General features: G+C 52.0%; 1 protein-coding gene across 2 annotated transcripts in view; it reads right to left on the reverse strand.

Moving 5' to 3' along the window:
- Positions 1 to 23,594, reverse strand: part of COL26A1 (collagen type XXVI alpha 1 chain) — a gene marked incomplete at both ends in the record, with an annotated part of 176,248 nt that overhangs the window by 17,636 nt on the left and 135,018 nt on the right. For both annotated transcript variants that reach the window (XM_080679230.1, XM_080679229.1), the window contains one exon: positions 4,072 to 4,133. In XM_080679230.1, coding sequence (XP_080535356.1) covers positions 4,072 to 4,133 — 62 coding nt within the window. The remainder of the gene's footprint in view (positions 1 to 4,071; positions 4,134 to 23,594) is intronic.

A 23,594-nucleotide genomic window follows, 5' to 3' on the forward strand; every position in this document is an offset into this window, starting at 1 on the left:
GGGCTCCCTCCCACTCCTTGTGTCCATGAAGTCAGAGTGTAAACGGAGGGGGAGGAGAAGGAAGAAGGCCGAAAGCTTTTTCCTGCTGGCCCTCTGGCTTCTGTCCCCCACAGCCATCCAGCTGTCCCAGGAAAAGATGATAGGAATCCCAGACCAACTGCTGGGACTGGGTCCTCTGGCAACTCAAGCGCCTACAGGTAGTGAAGATGGAGCTGAGCCTGATGGTTGCCTGGACCCCACTGCCCCTTCTTCCCTTGCTCCAGAACCCCCTGTTGGGCCCCAGAGAAAGAATCATGATTGGCCAGGTACTCATTTTTCCAGCTTCCTGGCAACTAGGAGGTGGGCATATAGCCCAGTGCTGGCCACTGAGACATAATGAGTCCGTTGGGAGTTACTTCCTGCTTTTGAACTCGGTATTAGAATGTGATGCCTGGAGCTGCAGTAGCCACATTGTCACCATGAGGCATGGACTGTGAAGACAAAAGATAATTCACTAAAGAGGTGAAGGGGGCGGCTGTGAAGTGTGGTGAGCCGGCACGGCCATGGCATACTCAGCCCAGGGAGCCTTATGTGCCACACCAGCTCAGCCAGGTTCAGTGACCCTGAGAGGGGGTGGTGAAGGATTGAGAAAAGACAGACAAGAGAATGAAAGCTGGGTCTGGGTAGGACGCTGCTTCTCTGATGGAGAGACAGCGCCACAGACTACAAGCCGTGTCTTTATTTTATAGCAGATGCCATGAGGCAAAGTAAGGGCGTGGTCAAGATGTTTACAACATTCTCCTGGGTTTCGACCCTACTCAAATGCATGCACCTGATCAAGCTTTGTTTACTTGCAGCCTATATCACTTAGGCTGTTGGCTATAAATGTGCTGGGAGGGCTCTGCCCTCCAAGCTGGGACTTGCACGTGGCCATGAAAGGACTGTGCCCTCTCATCAGCCTGAGGCTTGAACCTGTCCAAACTCTGTAGCTGCTCTCCACAGTGAAGAGCCTGGGTTCTTGAGCCACCGAAACAATCTCAGGACTTTTTGTTAAACAAACAATACACGTCCTCAAGGAACAGCTGCTGTTAGATACTTGTACCTGAATGCCTCTCTCCTGACACATCCAAACAGGCTTCTTCTGAGGGAGCAGAAGCCTCGGCTTTCAGGCCTTTGGGTTGCTGCTCTCTGTCAGCTGCTTGATTTGACTTCCATCTGGGGTCTGGCTGCCTGGCTCTGCCGTCTGTTGTTAGCCACCAGACCCCAGCCTCTGGCCTGGCTGGCCCCAGCTCCATGTCCTCTGACCCCTGCAGGCTCATCTGACCTTGCATTCCCCGGGGCTGCTGGGCTGTCCTGACAACTTGCCTAAATTGTGACCCTCTCCTTCTCCAGGCCACTACCTCTCAAGGCCTCTGACCCAGGTCAACAAAACTCCTAGTGGCCCTACCCCTCTAGGAGATGCTTGAGCCTGGAGCAGGCAGGTGGGCAGCTAGAAGGTGAGCTGGGCAGGAGTCTTCCAGCCCCTACCTGGGACTTCAGAAGGAGGTAGGCTGCTGAGCTGGGCTCCCCATAAGGAAATAGGTGCAGCCACCTCTTTGCACATCCCAGACCCAAGCTACCTCCCCTCACTACCCCCACCCAAGAACCACCTGAGCTCCCCACTATATACCTGCCTCAAAATGTCCCAGTGAGGAGCAGGGAAGTGACTCCTTCAACTTCTATTTCACAGGATAGCAGAATGAGGCCCGGAGTCAAGAAGGGATGTGCCAAGGCAGGGCTATTGCTAGGACAGGAACCCTAGCCCTGGTTCCTCCAACACATCCTGCTGTTTCCCCCCACCCCACCCCCAAAGTCTGCTGAGGGGTCACGATGCTCAGGCCAGAGAGCAAGCCTGGCCACCAGCCCGGCGCCCGAAGCTTTGCTGCTGGGGCGGAGATGGAGGGAGGTGTCAGGACTGGGCGGACGTGGGAAGAAACTGCTCATGGCAGGAGGGCATGGGTGAGGGCCAGGTGGGTGGGGACAGCTGGCACTGTGCCAGTCCTCCCCCGGAGCTGTGACTTTTAACACCCCGAGGTGCTGGGCTGGGGCCAGGGCAGGCTGTGGGACGATGCTCTGCCAAACCATGCGAGGCTTCCGGTGCCTGGAAAAATGTCCGTCAGGCAGCTGGCCCAGGGACCCTGCCTTTCCTAAAATCTTGGGTGCCAGAAGTACACCCCATTATTTTCCCCAGCACTGTGACCCCTCCAGGGATTCCCCAGCCCCGTGTAGCTTGGCCCACATGGCTGCATCTTCTCTGTGAAGCCTCCATCCCCAGTGCCCAAAAGCCACTGACCCCCAGGTGGGCACCGGTCCCCACCCAGGCCTGTGACCAGGAGCCTGGCAGCCGGAGAAGCCTCCCTCCCACAGGGTGGGGGACAAAGAGGCCTTCAGCCCTGGGGCTTTCGTGTCCTGTGCTCTGCACAAACGTCTCCTGTGCACCCGTGTCTTCATCTGTACGGTGGGAACAGAGACGTGGCGTAGATGATAACACGGACCCTCACACCCGTCTAGCATCCAACCATTTCCAAAGCCGGGTTCCACCACCAAATCACCCGAGGCCCCGCAGCCCCAGGAAGCTGGGACTTGAATCCATTCTGCAGACGAGGAGGCGGGAGCTTGCTGAAGTCACCTAGCTGGTGGGTGGTCCCACGTATGTCTGACCCCATGTGACAGTCACCTGCAGCCCCCACCTGACTAGGCAGGTGCCCTCATAGTCAAGCTTTCAAGGCAGGGGCCGGGCCAAAGGCAATGTGGGGTTGGCAAGGGCTGTGTGTATGTGTATGTGTATGTGTGTCTATGTGCCTGTATGTGGTATCTGTATGTTGTGTCTACGTGTGTCCGTGTGTTCATGTGTACCTTTATGTGTCTGTGTATATGTGTCCATGTGTATGTGTCTCTGCGTGAGGGCCAGGTGGGCAGGAACAGCTGGCACTGCTCTCAGGCCTCTTGCCCACCTCAGTGCTCTGGCCTCGCTCTGGCCTCCCTGGCCGTCATCACACCGCCTCCTACATAAGGCCCTCTCTCCGAGGCTGAACCACCACCCCAGCTGGGGCTCTGCCTCAGGCTCAGGTAAAGCCAGCCTCCCAGTGCTGGCTCTGCCCTGGGGCCAGGCGATCCCTCCCCCTGCAGCTCTGCTGCCCCAAGGGGTCTGTCCTCCCCTAGGCCCAGCCCCTCTAGTCAGTCACCAGCGCCTGCTCTCAGACCTATGGGGTACTACTGAGAATGGCCTAGCGGGGCACAGCCTGTGGCCCCCACTGCTTTGCCTTCTCCCTGCCTGTACCTGCCAAGGGCTTTCTCTGGCCATGAGTGAGCTGGGGAGCAGGCCAGAGTGACAGGGAACACCACCCCACAGACGCCTCGCCCAGGGAGGGACGGGAGCATCCTGGCCCCTAGAGGCCTGCTCTGCAGCAAGCTGTGCATCGCCTCCCAGGGACCCTCCTAGGTAACCTGCCCCGCCACACACCTGCACCTGGCACATTCTTCCCTTCCCTGGCTGACTTCCTCTCTCTTCTCCAGTGCCACCTGGGGCCATTCTCAAATAAATACTTATCCTTCATCAAGTCCTTCTGCCTCTGAGGCGACCTCCTTCCTCTGATGTAGACGGGCCGAGGGCTGGCTAATGCTGGGAAGCTCTTCCTCCATCAGCTAGCTCCTCTGTGCCCAGCCTCATGCCAGACAGCAGGAGGAGGGGCCAGAGTTAGGGGTAGCAGCCCTTGGGGCGGGGTTGGCGGGACAACCACTCCTTCCTTTGAGGGGTCCACTTCTGGGCATCCAGTCCCTCAGCCCCCGAGGCCTGTACCCAGACCAGCCTGCCACCTGGGACCTTCAGATTTCTTGCCCTTTCCACTCCCTTCCCTCGCCCCAGGAGGTGGCCCAGCCTACAGAAGGCCATCCACAGCTGCCTAGGCCCTAGCAGCACCCAACCCCTGGGATCAGGCTGCTCAGGCCTGCTGGGCTCCCTGAGGCTGGGTTTCCCCAGCCACACTCTGTAGGTGCCTGATGCATCCTCCCCACAGCCAGCTCTCCAGGACCAGACTCCCCAGTCTGTCTGACCTTGGCCTCCAGCGTGATCAGTCGCTCACTCATGTCGCTGAGCCGGGTACAGTTCATGCATTCTGCAAGAGAAGAGGAGCCCAGGTGAAGGTGGAGTATAGGTCCTGGGGAGAGAGCAATTCAGCCACCAGGACAGCCTCTGGATAAGGAAGCAGGCAACTCTTTGATTGTATGCCTGGAAAACTCCTACCCATCCATCAGGGCATCATCCTAAGCACCCCCTCCTCCATGCAGCCTTCCTGACCTCGGAGCCTCCTTTCTGGGCACCCACAGCACACAGTGCTATCGGTTTACTCAGCGAAGTGTCTGAGGCAGCACTGAGCCAGCCTGTAAGCTTCATGAGGGCTGGGGTCTTTGTTTATTTTGTTTGCTCATGAATCTCAGCACCTGGCACAAAGTAGGGGCTCAAAAATATCTGAGAGTTGATGAATGGACAGCAAATAAAATGCGCTCCCTGACTTAGAACTGCAGTGTCAAAGGCACAACTGGTAAGGTCTATGCTAGAGCTGTAAAAACAGAACATGCAAGAGAGCATCATGGGGTTGCCAAAGCCAGACTGGGGTGGGGGTGGGGGTCGGGGAGGGCATCCTGCAGTCAGTGGCATAAAAAGTGAGGCCTGAGGGATATACAGTGATTGGCCAGGTGAGGAAGAGGAAGAAACGAGGTCCAGGAGGGGAAGAACAGGTGCTGAGGCCTGGAAGGGAACAGAATAGGGGTCTGCCAGCAGCCTGGCCAGAGCACAGCACCCCTCGGGGCCACCAGTGCTGGAGCAGGGGCCTTACCACAGAGGTTCTGGCAGGAAGAACTCCTGAGGCCAATGGGCAGCCACTGGAGGAGGTGAAAATCAAGGTCAGTTTGCATTTCTACAAGTTCACTCTGGCAGCAAAGGGTACAGTGGTGGGGGAGGGAGGGCCTGGAAGCCGGAAGGCCAATTAGGAGACCAGTGATGGTTAACCCTCAGGCACACATCTCCCTGGCTGTAATTATCTTTCTATGTCTGTCTTCCCAGAAAACCAGAGCTCTTTAACGAGGAAATAGATGGTCCAAAGCTGTTCCAAAGAGCTTTTATTGCTCTGAGTGTCAGGGGACACCTGAATTCTTCACTCAGTTCAAAGCCTGACCCAACAGGAACCTATTCTGGTTAAACAGACACAGACTCACGAGAGGTGCTGGGTAACTCAATAGGCCCCATGGGTGTGTGGAGGCCCCTTGGCTGCGGTGAGGCCTGCACGTGCACCAGCAGGGTCCACGGGTCCCACACCAGCCTGTCCTTGGAAAGGTCCCCATCACTGTCACTGAATGCAGGTCACCTTGCTAATGTCCCTGTTCTAAAGTGGTGATTGCTCTGTGAGGGGAGGGCAGGATGCGGTGATGGCCAGGGGACACTTGGGCCACGGGAATAGGTGGCCCAGGCTGTGTCCTTGCCAGGAGTGCCCGGCCTCGGGGCCTGGGGTGCTGACATCCGCTGCTTTCTGCTCACCAGCCCTGCCTGGGTTTAGAAGGCCTACTACATGGGCGGCAGAGCCCTGTTCACCCTCATCGCCCTCCCTGTTCCCCTGGGCTGGGCCCAGCCAGTGGTTTATAGGCTTGTTTTAGGAACAGAACTTTCCCCCCCAATAAACCTTGTCAGTAACCTCAATATATAAAACAGATTAAAGACTGAGGTATAAACACGGAAACTTTAAAACAACTAGAAGAATCGGTTGGGCAGGACTTCACAAAGACCAGCGAGAGAGGGGGTGGTTTGGGGTTGAATGGGGGAGTGTGGAGGAGGGGGAGGTTGTACACATCGATTCCCTCTAGTTTCTCTGGGAAGGGATGGTAAAGAAAGAGACAGGAACAGGGAAGGGCAGTATGCCCTGGGCACAGGGACCCACCTGAGGAGAAAGGCCACAGGCACTGACATTGGGGGAGCCCCCCTGTGAAATAGCTGGGTCCCAAAGGCCCCCAGTCAATAAGGCCAAACCACAGGGAAGGAGCCTGAGGACCTTCAGTGCCTCCTTCTTAAACACAGCAGCCCAGCATGTCAGATCCCGGGCCTTTGAAAGGAGCCTTTAATGCAGTGGTTCTCAACCTTTCTAATGCCGCGACCCTTTAATACAGTTCCTCATGTTGTGGTGACCCCCAACCATAAAATTATTTTGTTGCTACTTCATAACTGTAATTTTGCCTCTGTTAATGAATCGTAATGTAAATATCTGTGTTTTCCGATGGTCTTAGGCTCTACAGCAGCGGTTCTCAACCTGTGGGTCGCGATGTTCCATGGATGGGGCTGGGGCTCTAATTTACAACTTAAATTAGAGTTGTAGAGTGGTAGGCATTAGAAAGGTTTAGAACCACTGCTTTAATGGGAAAGACAGAGATCAAAACAAACAGGGTCCCATGTATCCATCCACCCATCCACCCACCATACACAACCATCCCCTCGTCCACCTGGAGGCACGGTGGGGGGGGGGGGGTGCCCAGGAGCCCCTTGGTGACTATACTAAGACTGGCAGGGTGAGCGGCAGGGCAGTAAGGAGGAAGGGCCTGCCCTCGCAGCCAAGGCCCAGGAGCCGTCCTGAGCAGCCATATCTCGTGGGGAACAGGCTGACTCCGGAGGGCAGGATGTGTGAGCTCCAGCTCCCCTCCTCTCCGCACGGGGAGGGCACCCCACCCTGGGGCAGCAGGAAGAGCAGGAGGAGGATGGACATGGGTAAGTTGTAAATTAGAGCCCCAGCCCCACCCATGGAACATTCTACAGCGGTTATGGACCTTGAACAAAATGTTTCCAGGATCTGAGGCAACAAATAGGACTCCCTGCAGGGGGGAAGGTCAGCAGAGGGAGGGGAGCCTCGGGCTCTCGCAGGAACCTATTTCTGGAAAGTGTGCTGGGCTCGGGCCCAGTTTGCTCTGGCACCGGGCGCCCTGTTTGGCAAGTGAGGAGCTGCTTGGCTGTTGGTGGGCACAGGGGGTCCAGTTCTCCCGCCGCAGAGAGGCCCCGGAGACCCAGCCAACGGGCAGGGGCGAGTCCGTCAGCTCAGCCTCCCCGTGCCACCTGCCCTGGCAGGCGCTCTGAGACCAGGCGGGGTTTATGGTTCCCCTGGCATTCTGTCATCGACAGGCAATTAAGTTATGTTTGTTTAGCTTTCTCCAATTATTCATGGAGAGGTGGAAATGGCGCTGATGGGATGACTGGCTCTGTGACTGGTTGAGGCCCTGCCTGCCCAGCTCTGGGCCTCGGTTTCCCCTCTTAACATGAAGACTTTAACTTTCTGAGATTCTGTGATTCCCATGTTCCCACCCCCTGCAGGCCCACGAGCGCCCGGCCACCACACAAGTCTCTAGTGTCTAGGACACAGGTATCAGGAAATCTTTGCCAATATGTGTATATTGGAGTGTGGATGTGCCAGACAAACGTGTGTGTGTGTGTGGTGTGTGTGTGTGTGTGTGTGTGTGTGTGTGTGTGTGTGTGAGAGAGAGAGAGAGAGAGAGGGGTGGGGGGCTAACTCCTTGGTGTGGTCAGAGGAAAGGGAACTCTGTAGAGACCACTAACTCACCGTGTGGCTTGAGAGGCCTGCATTTCACCTCTCTGCACCTCAGTTTTCCCTTTTGTGAAGGAGTTTACATTGGATCAGCTCCAAGGGCCTCAGGGTCCTAGACTCGATTCTCCTGGCACCTGTACCCTCGCCCTTGGGCTCTCACTGCTGGGCTCTGTCCAACTACAGCAAGATGGTAGTTCCAATCCCCCTGCCATTTGCCCTTGGCCAGCACTTCAACTGGTGATAGCCCTGCACCCAAAATTCTGGACCTTCCTCCTGAATGAGGCTGGATTCCCAAGACCTGACCCTTGAGAGGGGTTTCATCCATGGGGTAGGAGTTGGATACTGCAGAGGAATCTAAAGAGGCAGAGTGAGTCCACCGTGAGGCTTGGGCCATGAGACTCCCAACAGGAAGAAGAGTGGTCCTATCCCCAAAGACCCACCCCTCAGAGCCACTACCACACTGAGGGCAGCTCCCTGCTCATGTGAGACTGCGGCCTCTGTTCCCCTCTGCATGAACTCACCTCTGGTTTCACGTGTTAACAGGCACCCAGCAGGGTCTTAATAAATATTCATGGATTGAATGAAACAAGCATCCCTTGAGGGTCATTTGTTCATATTCTTGGTCTTCTGAACAGAGCAGGAAAAGACTTTGAAAATCATTTACCGATAGGAAACCATGGCCCAGAGAGGAAAGGAAGCTGGCCAAGTTCATGGCCTTCTGGCACGAGCCACCACTCCCTCTCTCTAGGGCCCAACCATTGAGCACAGGCCGTGAGGCCCATCCGCAGTTCACTGGGCATGGCCTACATTATAAGGAGATATTTGCATGTGTCCTGAAGGTGAAGAAGAATCTAAAGATCTGGTTCCACTGCCAAGCCAACACCTTTGCAACGCCATTGAATGTCAAGTCTCGGTCTCCTCATCAATAAAATGGGCCTGATACCCTCTCCCTGACCCACCCCTGAGAAATGTGATAGGTCTCAGAAGAGATCAATGTGAAGACACACCACAAAGTGCGTGAGGGGAATGGCTCTGAAGTTCACATTTCTGGTCTGGGGTGAGAGGAACCAGTTTCCCCCTATATCTGTGGCCCCTTAGGATTAGCAGCCTTGAGACTCAGTGGCTGAAGGGAGGCTGGAGGCCTGAGAAGGTTCATTTTATGTGTCAACCTAGCTAGGCTCTGGTGCTGTTGTTGGGTCAAACACCGGTCTAGGTGTTCCTGTGAAGTTATTTTGCAGATGTGGTTAACATCTACAACCAGTTGACTTTAAGTAAAGGAGGTTACCCCAATTAATGTGGGTAGACCTCATCTAACCAGTTGAAGATTTTAAGAGCAAAAACTGAGGTTTCCCAGAGAAATAGGAATTCTGCCTCAAGATTGCATCAGCAGATCCTGCCTGAGTTTCCAGCCTGCTAGTTGCCCTAAGGCAGTGGTCGGCAAACTGCGGCTCGAGAGCCACATGCGGCTCGCGAGCTGCAGTTTGCCACTCTGTTGACTAATGAGTTTGCCGACCACTGCGCTAAGGCTTTTAGATTTGCCAGCTCCTACAATTGCGTAAGCCAATTCCTTAACATATATCTAGAGATAGATAGGTAGATATACATATATGGACACACACACACACACACACACACACACACACACACCTTCTTGGTTCTGTTTCTCTGGGGAAACTGACTGATATAAGGCCATACCCACAAATAGGTCCTCACTAGACTCATCAACCAGGTCAGTGTCTCCTGAACTCAGGAGGGTTCTGTGATTCAGCTCCAGCTTCCTTAAAGATAGCACTACCAGATTTAGGAAATAAAAACACAAAATGTTAGCAACCCTACTTAGCACTTTGTCCCTTCTATAGATATGCCTTATCTGTGACAAGGACCCAGGGATAGGTTGACTGACCCTCAAGGGCCATGCTGAGGGGCAGTGCCCATCTGTGTGCCACTCCTATGCAGGATGGGGTCCACCACTGCTCACCTGTATGGGATTCTGTCTGACCTTGCATTGGAAACCTGCCCAAACAGACCTCACTAAGTCCCCTACTTAAGCTTCTGTAACAGGTGGGAATCCAATTAGCCATAAGACTTAGAGATGCTTGGGGGGAAAGCTAGCCAGCTGCAGGCTAGATTTCCAGAGGCCTCAGGGCTCTCCAGGCCCCTGGGGCAATGAGGGCATGATAAATTCTAGATTTCTCCAGTCCTAGTATCTCTAGTTCAGCCTGCAGCTCTAAGGTAGTAGAGGTCAACAGTCAGAGAGGTTCAGCAACATACTCAAGGCCACACAGACTGTCAATTAAAGGGCAGAATCGGAATCCAGTCTCCCTTCCCATGAGGCCATGGTGGACTGAGCTAGATGCCCTGGTGGGAAGCCAGCTGTCCAGTTAACTTGTAGAGAACTGCTTATCCAGGTAATCGCAAACAGATTGGATTTCTCTAAGCCACACATCCCAAAAGGAAGGATAAAGAGAGCAAGGTCAGGCCGACGGTAGGGGCCCTGCCCTGTGCCTCCCCTATGCTCCTCAACACATACCAGAGCAATGAACCCCATCAGGGACCGGGGAGCCTGCTGGTTGGATAGAGATGTGGCTGCCCGCCAGGCCCAGCCTTAGGGCTGGTGGACAGGACAGAATAATTAAATTCCGTCTTTTTCTATATCAGGGATCACAGAGAAGGCAAGATTATTCAGGAACTTCTGCCAAGACTTTTATTGAAGAGTAACTTGAGTTCCTTCTGGGAGAGGGGCAGCCTCGCATGGTGTCTTCAGTATGTTGCTGAACACAAATCCCAAAGGACTGACTGAGAAGCACTGAAGCTTCTCAGAATACAATGGGAGTTGGCTACCTCCATCCCATGTCTGGCACCCTTGTCAGCAGCCCCTGAACTGTGGAACTTTCTGGCAAAGTTCAGAAACACTCCATGGGGAAAAGGGATAACACTAGTGAGCGAAATCAATTCACCAAATGTTTATCAGGTACTTAGTGGATGAGAGACAGGATTACCCATCCTTCCTGGTGGGTGAGGAGGTTCAGCAATGTACTCAAGCTCACACAGACTGCCGATTAAAGGGCAGAATCAGAACCCAGGTTTCCCTTCCCACGATGGCATGGTAGGCTGAGCTCCTGGCCAGGGCAGCAACTTTCCATGGGAGGTGAAGACAAGTGCCTGTACCATGGCTGGACACTGGCAAAGTCTGAGACTTCTGTACCCCAGCTTAGCCCTAGGGGCTCTGCTGGCCTGGCTAGCTGAATCTATCTTCCTCCCTCTCTACCTCCATATCCAGCCCACAGTTCAAAGTCCGTGGGTCTTGCACCATGGCTGGACCACACCCCAAAGCAGCTTCCCCCCAACAAAATCTAAAGGGGAATTATTAAATTAATTTAGCACCATCACTGGAATATAAAAACAGCTCACAAAAACCAACCACATTCCTATATACTAGTGACAAACAAATAGAAAATGAAATCTAAAATACCATTCACAAAGGCACCATTGTCTAAGAATAAATCTATTGAAAACCATAAATTATCACTGAGAGAAATTAAAGAAGATCTAAATAAATGGAAAGATATATGTGTTCATGGTTTGGAAGACCCAATATTGTAAAGATGTTAATTTCCCCCCAGTTGATCGATAGAGTGAATACAATTCCATTCAAAATCTCAGAAGGCTCTGTGTGTGTGTGTGTGTGTGTTGGCAAGTTGATTCTAAAATGTATATGAAAATGCAAAGGTCTAAGAGTAGGCCATCTGGAACAAATAGAAAACAATATAGAAGACTTATATTATCAGAACTGAGGCATATTATAAAAGTGTAGTAATTAAGACACTGTATTGTTGGTTCAAGGAAAGACTCACACTTATACAGCCACACAGTATAAAGTATACAAACGCAGTACTGTAGGGAATGGGTAGGCTCTTCAATAAATGGTGCTGGGTCAACTGGATATTGAAATGGAAAAGTAAAATGAAAAAATTGGACCCTAACCCACACCACCCATGAAAGTCAATTCAAAATGGGTCACAGATCTCAATATGAAAGATAAAACAATACAGCTTTTAGAAGAAAACATAGGTGACTACCTTCATGACTTCAGAATAAAGATTTCTCAAATAGGACACAAAAAGCACTAACATTAAAGAAAACTTTGAAAAAAAAAATGACTGCATTAGAATTGAGATTTTCTTTTCATCAGAAGATACCATTCAGAGAACGAAGAGGCCTATCACCAAGTAGAAGAGGCTTCTTGGAATACTTATATCACAAAATAAGATAGCCAACTGGCCAATAGTCCTATGTAGCGGGGCTCAACTCGGCCATATAAAGAAATGCTAATTAAATCACAATGAGATACTCCCACACACCCACCAGAACACCACCAAGTACTAAAGAGAACGGAAGCCGCTAGAACGCTTCTCAGACAGTGTTAATGGAGTGTCTGTGATAACCACTTAAAAGTCGTTTGGCAGGTTCTGATAAGGCTGATTAGAAGGCCACTCTGTGACCCAGCAATTCTATCCCCGGATGAGGGAATAGATGAGGTGCTCACAAAGAGCAAGCAGGGGGTGGCATCTCTTTGGTCGTTGGGGCTTTCAGAAGAAATGGGAGCAGAGTTTTAAGAACTAAAGACACAGTCACCGGCCCAAGCCCAGGAGGTAGGACTGGATGGAGAAGCAGAGGAGGGGTCCCAGGAAAAGAGGAAGGAGGCCTGGGGAGCAGCTCTGCACCTTTCTCTGCATGTACCTGGGCAGGTCCCTTCTTTTCTTGGGGTCCCCACTCCTCCACAGGCAAGGTGAAGTCCAAGAGAAGCTGCTCTGACTGCAGGGGGTGGGAACCCATAGACCCCAATAAGCACCTCCTACTCCCTGGTCTCAAGGTGGGCAGGTCTTGGTGCCCCCAACTCTTGGGTTCTCAGACACCCAAGGGAGCAGCATATGAACAGGCCTGTCCCACATCTCTCAGGGGTGTCATGCCCACACAGAAGCTACCTGCTTTGTGAGAGTGGGCTCAGCTCCCCGAGGCAGCATCTGGCACTTACATACTTCTGGGTCTGGCCTGACCCCTCCCTGCACACCCTACTCTCAGCTGCCCCCTCATCCCTCCTCGCCAGAGTAGGTCTGGCTGGAGCCCAGGCCTATCTGGTCACCTGTTGAGATACCATGGGAGGAGGCCAGGGAGGAGAATTAGGCAGGTGAGGAGACTCCTGACGCAGGTTCAAATCTGGACCTCACCTTTCCCAGCAGGAGGAGGTTGCCATGCAAACTAAAGGGTGACTTCATGGGGCCCGTCCTCTCTATAGGCACAGACCCTCACCGAGGATGCTCTTTCTGCTAATTGCCTTATTCCCAGCCTGGAGGATCACTTGGACACAATCTGATTCTTTCTTAGAGACACTTCTCCCCAGCCCAGCCCTACCCCTGGAATAGTTTAAGACACATTTGGACAATCCATAGGCTAGGCGCTTGCACAGGATTTACAGTGGTTGTCTAATAACTTATGGCTTAGTCACCTCTCTGCCCTCCTCCCACTCCCCTCCCCACCCCCCCCCGCAACCTGTGTGACCTTGGGGAAGTTACTTAACTCTGAACTTCAGTTGCTTTGCCCGCAAGACAGGGATAATCAAGGACACCTCCTCGGGCCCTGAACTGGTTAGAGAGAAAGCAGGTTTAGCACGGAGTGCATGTCTGAGGAAGGGCAGCTGTTCTTTGTACTCTATGTTAGAAAGCAAATCTCCCCACCACTGTGAAGACCGGAAGGCTCTAAGAGCTATCTCATCCGGCGCTTTCTTTTTACAGATTAGGAAACAGTTCTGGGGTGGTAAGTGCCACAGCCACACATTCGAGGAGGTAGCTGAACCAGAGCTAAAACCCAGTTCTGCGTATGCATCCGGCAGCCATTTCACCCTCCTGGGGTAGGCACACCCTTACTTCCACTCAGTCATTTACACCATAGTGAGAATGAGTCCATACAACACCGCTGAGGGCACAGCCTTTACAAAACACTCTTCCATCCCCCTCAAGAACCTAAGAAGAGAACATTATCCCCACAATTAAGGAAGGTTAGATAATCCAGCGAGAGATAATCCAGCCCAGAAAGGTGAAAGGTGGCCCGGGATCCAGAAATGCCTGTCCTCCTCTTTGGTCAGCAGCTCCATCCATGTGTTGGTTTGAGCAGAGGGACAGGAAGCCCTTTGCTCAGGCAGAGTGTGGTTACTGGATGAGGGCTCCTGTGGGCCACATTTTCCGGCGCCCAGACGCTGGTCTGGAGCAGCGGGAGAAGCTTCTGCTCCATGAACTGGGCTGACATCCCGTGTCCTATCCCAGGCTTCTGAGAACCTAGAGAGACTCACCGAGTGGCAGGTGGGAGGAGGCTGAGGCCAGAAGCTGACCCCTTGCAGGGGAGGTGAAAGGAGAGCCAAAGGCAGGCCTCAGCGTCGGATGCCTGCTCCCTGCTCCTAGCAGGGCTGGAGCTTGTGAGAAGTGGAGAGCCCCAATCTCCTCCCTTCAGCCTCTCTGAGTTTTAGGAATATGATGGGTTGGGTTTGGGGTGCAGATTCTCCCGGGAGAGAGATCTATCCAAGTGTAAGGGAGGGGCAGTCTGATCCAGTTCCCACCTGGTTGCCTTCTCCCTCTCTCCTGCCCCCCAGCTCTGCAGACCAGACCCAGGAACTGCAGCCAGAGGCACATGTGGCTGCCTGGGAGGAGGGCCCTGACAGGAGCACATTCCAAGGAAGCAGTCTCGGCAGACCCAAGGGCCCGGAGTGGGCACTGGTAGGTTGGGAGGACTGGGGGAGGACCCAAACAGTACCGCTCCGGGACTGCTCACCGTCCCAACAGAACCAAGGGGGACACCAGGAGTCAGGAAGGAGCCTCCCTAATGGGAGGGGGCATCCAGTTCCCTGCTTCTTCCAACACGACTTCCCCAACCCTGGCAAGGAGGAGCCCCCAGAGCCCTGAAAGGCAGCCATTCAAAACTGCGAAAGGCTGTCAGTCTGGAGGGTGTGAAATGCTATCTCACTGTGGTTCGAATGAGCATTTTCCACATTGCTGATGAGGCTGAACATCTTTTTATAGGTTTTGAGCCATTTCTCACGGCCCTTCCATCTACCCTGTCGAATGCCCATTAGTGTTCTTTTTTTTAAAAAAAAAAAAATTATTTTAGAAAGAGAGAAGAAGGTGTGTGTGTGTGTGTGAGGGAGGGAGAGAGAGAGAGAGATCTATTTGCATAAATTGGTTGCTTCTTGTATGTGCCCTGACTGGAGATGGAACTCACAGCCTTGGCGTATCAGGACGTCGCTCTAACCAACTGAGATTCCCAGCCCTCGCTCTGTTCGTGTTCTTGACCAATTTTCCTGTTAAATTGTTCTTTTTCATATTGGTTTACAGGAGTTCTTTCTGTATTGCTGGTACCAACCCTTTGTCAATCTTAGGCATTATAAATATGTCCTCCCAGTCTGTGGCTTGTGTTTTTGTCTTGGTAACACTGCCTTTTGTCATTACAGAAGCTTTCCAATCTATTACCTTTTATTTATTTTTTTTTAAAAATAAATCTTTATTCAGATTATTACAGTTGTTTCTCCTTTTTCCCCTTATAGCTCCCCTCCACCTGGTTCCCACCCCACCTTCTGCCCTTACCTCCCCACCACCATCCTCATCCATAGGTGTATGATTTTTGTCCAGTCTCTTCCTGAACCCCCCATACCCCTTTCCCCCTGAGAATTATCAGTCCACTCCCTTTCTATGCCCCTGATTCTATTATGTTCACCAGATTATTCTGTTCCTCAGGTTTTTAATTCACTTGATTTTTAGGTTTACTTGTTGGTAGATATGTATTTGTTGTTCATAATTTTTCTCCTTACTTTTTTCTTCTTCCTCTTCTTTAAGAATACCTTTCAGCATTTCATATAATACTGGTTTGGTGGTGATGAACTCCTTTAGCTTTTTCTTATCTGTGAAGCTCTTTATCTGACCTTCAATTCTGAATGATAGCTTTGCTGGGTAGAGTAATCTTGGTTGTAGGTTCTTGCTATTCATCACTTTGAATATTTCTTGCCACTCCCATCTGGCCTGCATTGTTTCTGTTGAGAAATCAGCTGACAATCGTATGGGTGCTCCTTTGTAGGTAACTAACTGTTTTTCTCTTGCTGCTTTTAAGATTCTCTCTTTGTCTTTTGCTCTTGGCATTTTAATTATGATGTATCTTGGTGTGGTCCTCTTTGGATTCCTTTTGTTTGGGGTTCTGTGGGCTTCCTGGACTTGTAAGTCTATTTCTTTCACCAGGTGGGGGAAGTTTTCAGTCATTATTTCTTCAAATAGGTTTTCAGTATCTTGTTTTCTCTCTTCTTCTGGCACCCCCATAATTCTGATGTTGGTACGCTTGAAGTTGTCCCAGAGGCTTCTTACACTATCTTCAACTTTTTGGGTTCTTTTTTCTTTTTGCTTTTCTGGTTGAGTGTTTTTTTGCTTCTTTGTATTTCAATTCTTTGACTTGATTCTTGTGTTCCTCTAGTCTGTTGTTGGGTCTCTGTATAATATTTTTTATTTCAGTCAGTTTATGTTTAATTTCTAGTTGGTCCTTTTTCATATCTTCAAGGGTCTCGTTATATTTATCGGCCTTTTCTAGGATATTCTTGAAAAGCCTTATAACCGTGGTTTTGAATTCTATATCCAGTCGTTTGTTTTCCTCCATTTCTTTCGTTTGTGATCTGTTTCTTTGACACCGCATTTTCACTGCTTCCCTGAGTTGGTAGGATAGATTTGTGTGCTAGCTTTCCTATATGGCCCAGTGGGTCGGCCTCCCCAGTTAACCTGAGGTGGACACTCTTGGTGTACCCCTTTGTGGACTGTGTGTACAGCCTTGTTGTAGTTAAGTCTTGATTGTTGTTGGTATTACTGGGAGGAATTGACCTCCAGGCCAGTTGGCTGTAAAGATCTGCTGTGTCTATGCTGGGAGAAGTTCGGTGCTGGAGACAGCCTTATAGGATTAGACTTGCCAAATTGCAATAGCCTCTGTGCTCAGCTTGGACGGGGTGGAGTCTCAGGACGGAGCAGACAGTCTTAGCTTCCAGTCAGCCTTGCCCTTGCACGCGCGCGCCTCTAGACCTCTGCCTTCCCAGACTCCTGAGTCTCCACCCGAGAGTCCAGATTCCCCCCACAAGAGTGTGGGTCCCCAGGGGATCGCCTGGAACTGGGGTTCAGTGCAGTCAGAACTGGGGCTCAGTGCAGTCAGGAGCTTCTGACTCCTTTCCACTAAGGAAAGCCTGTGGTTACCTCTGCAGCCTTTGTTCACACTGGCGCGCGCACTTCAAGACCCCTGTCCGCCAGGGCTCCCCCGGGTCTCCCCCGGCTCTCCAAGTCTCCGGGTGCCTTTCTCTCTACCTGACAGTCCAGACTCCCCCTGTATGAGCCTGGGTCCACGGGGTTTCGCCCAGGACTGGGGTTCAGTGCAGTCAGAACTGGGGTTCAGTGCAGTCGGGGGCTTCCTTCCCCCTTCTGCCAGAGAAAGTCAGCCAGGCTCTCAGCCGCCCTTCCTCTCTGCGTGTACAAAGACCCTTTGCCATACCTCCAATTCTCTGTGAGCTTTTCTCTTTCCTTCTAGTTGTAGAATTTTCACTCAGACAGCTTTCCCGTGGTTCTGGATGGTGTCTGTTCTGTCTTTTAGTTGTAGTTTTGAAATTGTTGTGCGAGGCAGCAGTTTAGGTGCTTACCTATGCCGCCATCTTGGTTTCTCATATTACCTTTTATTTCTTTAACTCAAGGTATTTTGTGAAGTGATGATAGGTACCTCTGAAATCCACTAATGACTTAAAGGGACACAGGTCGGAGCAGTGTTGGCTGTGGGATTCATAGCTGGTATCTACGTGGCCAGAGTTGCCTTTCTCTGCCGGGTTTGCAGTTTTCATCATGAATTTTATCTTTTAAACTATAAATGAGCTGAATTACATGAATAGATTTTTCTAAACTCTGTATGTCTTCCTTGGAAAAGCATCTCTTTATGTCCTCTGCCCATTTTAATTGGATTATCAGTTTTGTTGTTGTTTTCTACATAGCATACGTATAGACTTATACATATATGTATAAAGGTATACACATATTCATAAAATATGGTGTGTGTGTGTGTGTGTGTGTGTGTGTATGTGTGTGTGAATGTCCTCAAGGACCTTTCCAGCTCTGACACCCAAGCTCTATATGCACATGAGGACTCTGATGCTGGGATCACACCCACACACATGCATGCACTCACAACATATGTGCACATGTGCATAACATACGCAACATGGAGGTCTCTTAAGCCTTCCCTATAGGTCATTCCAAGCTGAAACGACTCAAAAGCCAAGAGGTGAGACACCCCTTTCTCAGCTCCCAAGGCCTGTGGAAAGTGAGGGCCTGTGAGTGCTGGGCAGGAACAGCGGCAGCCGCTGGAGGCCGGCGTGAGGCTGTATGTGAAGGAAAGGACAGACTTCCAGCGTCAGCTCCTGGAGTATTTCCCCAGTTGGAAATAACCCTGGAAAGTTCTGGAACACAGAATTCTTTCTAAGGAAAGTAAGGCACTTCCCACTGCACAACATTTGCAGCAATGGATAGTAAATGACCTCACAGATATTCAATTGACAAACACTGTCCAACACTCTGGCCAGGAAGCACTGTCCTGGGCACTGGGGAGCAGGACACGAGAACAGACCCAGCCCTCGACAGCTCCCTGTCCACAGAGAGACAGCCCTCAAGACCCACTGTAACAGCATGCCAAGGGCTTCCTGGGAGGGACGGGGGCGGGGGGGGGCGCATCCTATATAATAAAAGCCTAATATGCAACTTGTCCCCTTGGGCAGTAGTTCAACCGGGAGTTTGACTGCTCGCTATGGCGTGTACTGACCACCAGGGGGGGCACAAAACATGGGGGTGTCGGTGACTCAGCACAGTGGAGGTGCTGTGGGCCCCAATGGGCCCCAATGAGAGTGGGACCGCAGTGAGATGGTGGAGCAGGTGGGGGGACGGCACCAGGCCAAGGTGGGGTACCAGGCGGGGCTGCAGGGCTGCGAGGCTGGGGGCACGAGCTGGGGCACGATCTCTGCAGGCCACCCCAAGGGACCCCACGCATGCACGAATTCGTGCACCGGGCCTCTAGTCAGAATATAAAAAACAAGTCAGAAACCCTGGAAAGGGACCGTGGTAATTAGATAGCTTCCAAACCTAATTTAGTCGATAATTTCCCAGACTGATGCTGTGAGTCAGAGGCTCCAGCTCGGGTCTGCCCGGGGCCCTACCAGGTGTCTGATGGCCTAGAGAAGCAAGGTCTGTCCCCAACCATAAGCCCCTTTCTCAACACCTGGAGCTCATCTGACAGGCCCAGCATTCCCTATAGGCCCAGTGGGCTGTAACCACAGGTGACCACTTAGCGGACATGGCCAAACCAGAGAGGGTAAGGATCTGCCCAAGAATACCCACCAGCCATAGAGGCAAAGCTGAGCCAGAGCCTGGAGCCACAGGCCTCTGCAAGTTCTCATCCTGCAGCTGTCTCAGCCCAGTCAGGGTTCCCCAGGCTGTTAGCAGCTCCCTTAAGGAGAGCCTCCAATTCTCCGGACAACAGGCTCCCCGTCACCTGCAGTGTAAAGTGCAAACTCCTCAGTTGCCTCTCAAAGTCCTCATTGTGGCCTCTGTGCCTCCCATCTCTCTCCATCCCTCCCCCTCCCCATATTCCCTGGCTCTGGCCTTAGCAAACCATCCCCTCCTTGAGCAGAAGCTGCCAGAAGCCTCAACAGGGAGGATGCAGAAGCCTATGGTATGTGTGCCTATGTGTGAGCCTGTTGGCGTGCGTATGCTTGTGCATGTGTGTGTAAATGTGACGCATTCCTGTTGGCCTGCACATGCCCATGTGCACGTATTCACAATGGCTATGTTTGTGTGAGCCTCTACATGTGTTTTTTTAATCAAAGGGAACTTTCTTTGTTTTAAAAAAAAGTTTCTATTGATTTTAGAGAGAGAGGAGGAAGGGGAAAAAGAGAGAGAAACATCAATGTGAGAGAGAAACATTCATCGGCTACCTCTTGCACACCCCCTACCGGGGATCGAGCCTGCAACCTGGGCATGTGCCCTGACTGGGAATCAAACCAGCGACCTCTCCGTGCCTGGGACAATGATCAACCAACTGAGCCACATTAGCCAGGACAGCCTGAGTGTGTCTGGTCTGGATCTGTCTTGCATGCAGGGGTGTGGGTTGTCGTGTGAACCTGTGTGTGAGTGTGTGAGAGGAAAGAAGAGACCACTGTCTGTGTGTCATCCTCCCACACACCTCATTCATGGCCGAGCAACAGACATGAAAGGACGGGGGTCCATGTTAGGAGGTCGGGGCCCCGGAGGGCTTCAAGAGCCACTGCCCTTGATACTCCAGGCAGAGCTGGCTTGGCCCATATTTAGCATCACTTGTTCCTAAGCACACTGTAGCCCCACCCTTGGGACAAGACAAGGGGACTGTGGGCTTGATCAAAGGCTCCAGAACTCCAGCCAGGTGCAAATTCAAGGAGGGACCAAGGCATCCTTCATTTTCTATGTGAAAAAGAAGGGGGAGCTGTTTACCTCAATTGAAGATTTAAAAAAACAGCCACTCAGGAGATGAGAGTTAGCCAAGATTACCCAAAATAGGCTCCCACTTGAACTTGGTCTGCCTGACTCCTAGTCCAGTACTCCTTCCTCCACCCACACTGCCTCCCCAGGCCCGGGCTTGGGCTGGGGTCCTCAGATGAAGAGTCTGCATCACTGCCATCTCAGTGCAGGGTACAGATCCTCACAAGCCTGAGGGGAGTGGCACCTCCAACTTTATGACCTGATGATGGGAGAAGGTTTGGGAAGCATCTCCAGGGGAGAGGCTTTCATCTCCAGCATCTGCCCTGGAGGGACTGCCTCCAGCTCCAGGAGTTGTTCTTTTTTTAAAAAAATCCTCACCTGAGGATATTTTTTCATTTCATTTTTAGAGAGAGTTGAAGGGAGGGGGAGAGACACAGAGAGAGAAACATCGATGTGAGAGAAACACATAGATTGGTTGCTTCCCGCACGTGCCCTGAGCAGGGCCAGGCATGAATCCTGCACCCAGGGTATGTGCTCTTAACTGGAATCAATCCCGGGACCCTTCAGTCTGCAGGCTGACCCTCTATCCACTGAGCCAAACCAGCTAGGGCCAGTTCCATGAGTTCTTGAAGGCCCAGCAGCCTGAGCCCAGCCAGGACCCCAGGCAGCTCGAAGAGATTCAGAAGCTCAGTGGCAGCAGCCCTTGGGGGCCTACACGGGGAGGGGGCGTCAGTCTGGTCCATCCTGGGAGGTGCACAAGGCCAGCATCATGGCCTCCATGATCATGAACCTGAAGCATCTGGGGCTACTGGGGAGGAGGGAATGGCTAGTCCACATCCCACACCTCTCCCTCTAGCTGGAGGCCCAGGGTGCTAGGGCACTAAAGCTATTAGGGGCTGGGGAGGAAAGTATCACACACTGAGGCCAGGAATGGAGGAGTGCTCAGGGGACAATTCCCCCAAATGTGTCCCAACCCCACCCACCAGGTGCAGAGATGCCAAGCCCAATAGGTCTGACTCAGGTGGGGCTTGGCAACTGTGTTAAGGCCAGTGGAGGGTTCGAGGCAGGATGGGCAGCTCAGATGCTTCTCCCACCTTTTCCATGGTCATCCTTCCATCAGCCATTCATTCGGCAGATGCTTACCATGCCCTGCTGTGGGTCAGGGCTATGGCATATAGTGGCCGGTGGGTCCAACACGCTTCCTTACCCTCAGGGAGCTTCCCGTCCACTATACGAGACATGGGGACACCAGACAGCTACTGCAGTGTCCCATGTGCTGTGGTGGTGGTAGCGATGGGCTATCTGGGAAACAAGAAGAGGAGCCTCAAATCCAGACATGATTTGTCGGTGGAGGCCCCCAGAGTGGGAGCGAGCAGTGAAGCGGCAGGAAAGCTGGCCAGGTGGAGGGGCAGCACATGTAAAGGTCGCGAGTGCAGAATGAGCTCAGCACGTTCCAGGTTGGAGTCACTAGAACATGAGCGCCGGCCTCCCCATGCCCGGCCCCACGAGCCAGCTAAGGGGCCTGGTATTTATCCTCAGAGAGACAGAAGCTGCTGGACAACTTTATAGAGAATAAGGAGCAGAGGGGGCTGGACTAGGAAGCTTACCCTTCTGGAAACTTCACTTGCAAGGACTCCTTCAAGGCCCCACGAGAAACTCGGGCAGTGTGTTCATATGCTCACATGTTTTTGTAAAATTCGACAAACAAGAGTTTCCTGTGCATTCTTTTTACTTAAAAACCCCTCAAATTGTTCAAGTGTCAGGGCCCATGAACGTGGATCTGCCTCCCAATGACGAGCTCAGACCTGGTTGTCAGAGGTGCTCCAAGCACAGGATGCACAACACCAAGAAGAAGCTCTGTGTAAGCCATGGGCTCGGGGGGATTATGCTGTGTCAATGCAGGCTCATCAGCTGTAACCAATCCGCCACTCTGGGGGGTGAGGCAGGGAAGCTGGTAATGGGTAGGGGGCAGAGAAATCTTATTCCTTCTGCTCAATTTTACTGTGAACCTACAACTGCTCTAAAAAAATAGTCTTTAAAATGAACTGCAGTTGGAAGGTGCTCCTGGGCTGAGTGCGGGAGATGGATGGGGTCCACGTTCAGAGAGGAGGGTCTTGCCCATTTCTTCAGACATCCAGTAGGTTCTTGGCCCGCACTGGGCGCTCTGGAAAAGCCTGCTGATGGAGGGAGAGCGACCCTTTGAGAAAAGCTTTCCCAGCCTCGAACTGAGGTGGATACTGGATGCCGAGGGCACTTCCTACAGAGAAGAAAGGTCCCAGCATTCCCAGCCTCAGCTCAGCTCTTGGCTGATGCCCGTGCCATCTCCCAGGCCCACACCTGACCCCGAGGGACGGGGCAGCTGCAGGGAGCTGGTGACAGAGCCCAGCCTGGGAAGACCAATAGCATCTAATATTCAGTCTGACATCATCTGGCTGCAGTTCCCAGAGACTAAAATTAGGCAGAGAAAATTTAGGATGTTGCTTCAGAGTTCCAAAAAAAACAGGGGCGAGGGCCAGAAAATGGATCATAAAAGAATTTTTGTGACTCAGTCCCAGCTAGGGAAAACAGGCATGAGCTCCACTCATAAGAGGAGGCCGAGAGCCTTTCATCCCCTCACTATAAAGGGAGACCCGAGCTCCCTGTGTAACAAGCTCCCACAGGGGTTTCCCAGTTCAGCCCCATTTCTCGGCCGAACCAGAGAGATGCCGGGTCTGTCCACAGTCAGCTAGAAGGGGGCTGGGCTCTGTCTGGACCCCACTTCCTCAGTACACTGCTCTGCTCCCCAAGAACATTTGGGTTCTTCTCACTTACGAAGGGTAAGAGGGTCCCAAATTCTGCTCCATCAGAATTAAGTGTGTTTTCCCCCAAGAATCAGCTGAAAAAGGCCTGGGCCACTCTGATGGGCCGGCAAGTGCCTGAGATTTTAAAAAGTGACCCTCCACCCATGTGAAATGGGGCTCAGCAAGGATTCAGGGCCTCTCCTTGTTCTACCCCAGGAGCTGAGAGCCCTTAGGCGCCGGCTTTTTAATGAGAGATCAGGCAACCCCCAAGTGCTCAACCTCTGAACCCCCGGAAACTATAAGCAAGGGTGTCTGTTCCTGGGCATGTTTTGGAAGAAACTGTCCAAAGCTCGGTCCACTTCTCAGAGTGGGGGATCCACGACCTCCTACACATTAAAGCCATTGCCCTCGCTGCATATTCAAGCCCTCATTTTCCAGATGAAAAACTGAGGGAGGAATGGTTAGAGATGCTGACGCACACACACAGGGCAACAGGCCAAGAACGGTGGAAATTATTGAATGTCAACTGTAATCGAAAAGTAAGATTAAAAAAATAAAACTATATAAAAAAAGGATGGAGGGTAAAACATAGCAGGGCAGAAAAGTCAAATGAAGCCAGAGGTAAGTGAGGGTATAAAAAGTGGAACTGGGAGAACTGCCAC

The sequence above is a fragment of the Plecotus auritus genome (assembly GCF_963455305.1).
Source record: "Plecotus auritus genome assembly, chromosome: 7".
In the NCBI taxonomy this organism is placed as follows: Eukaryota; Metazoa; Chordata; class Mammalia; order Chiroptera; family Vespertilionidae; genus Plecotus; species Plecotus auritus.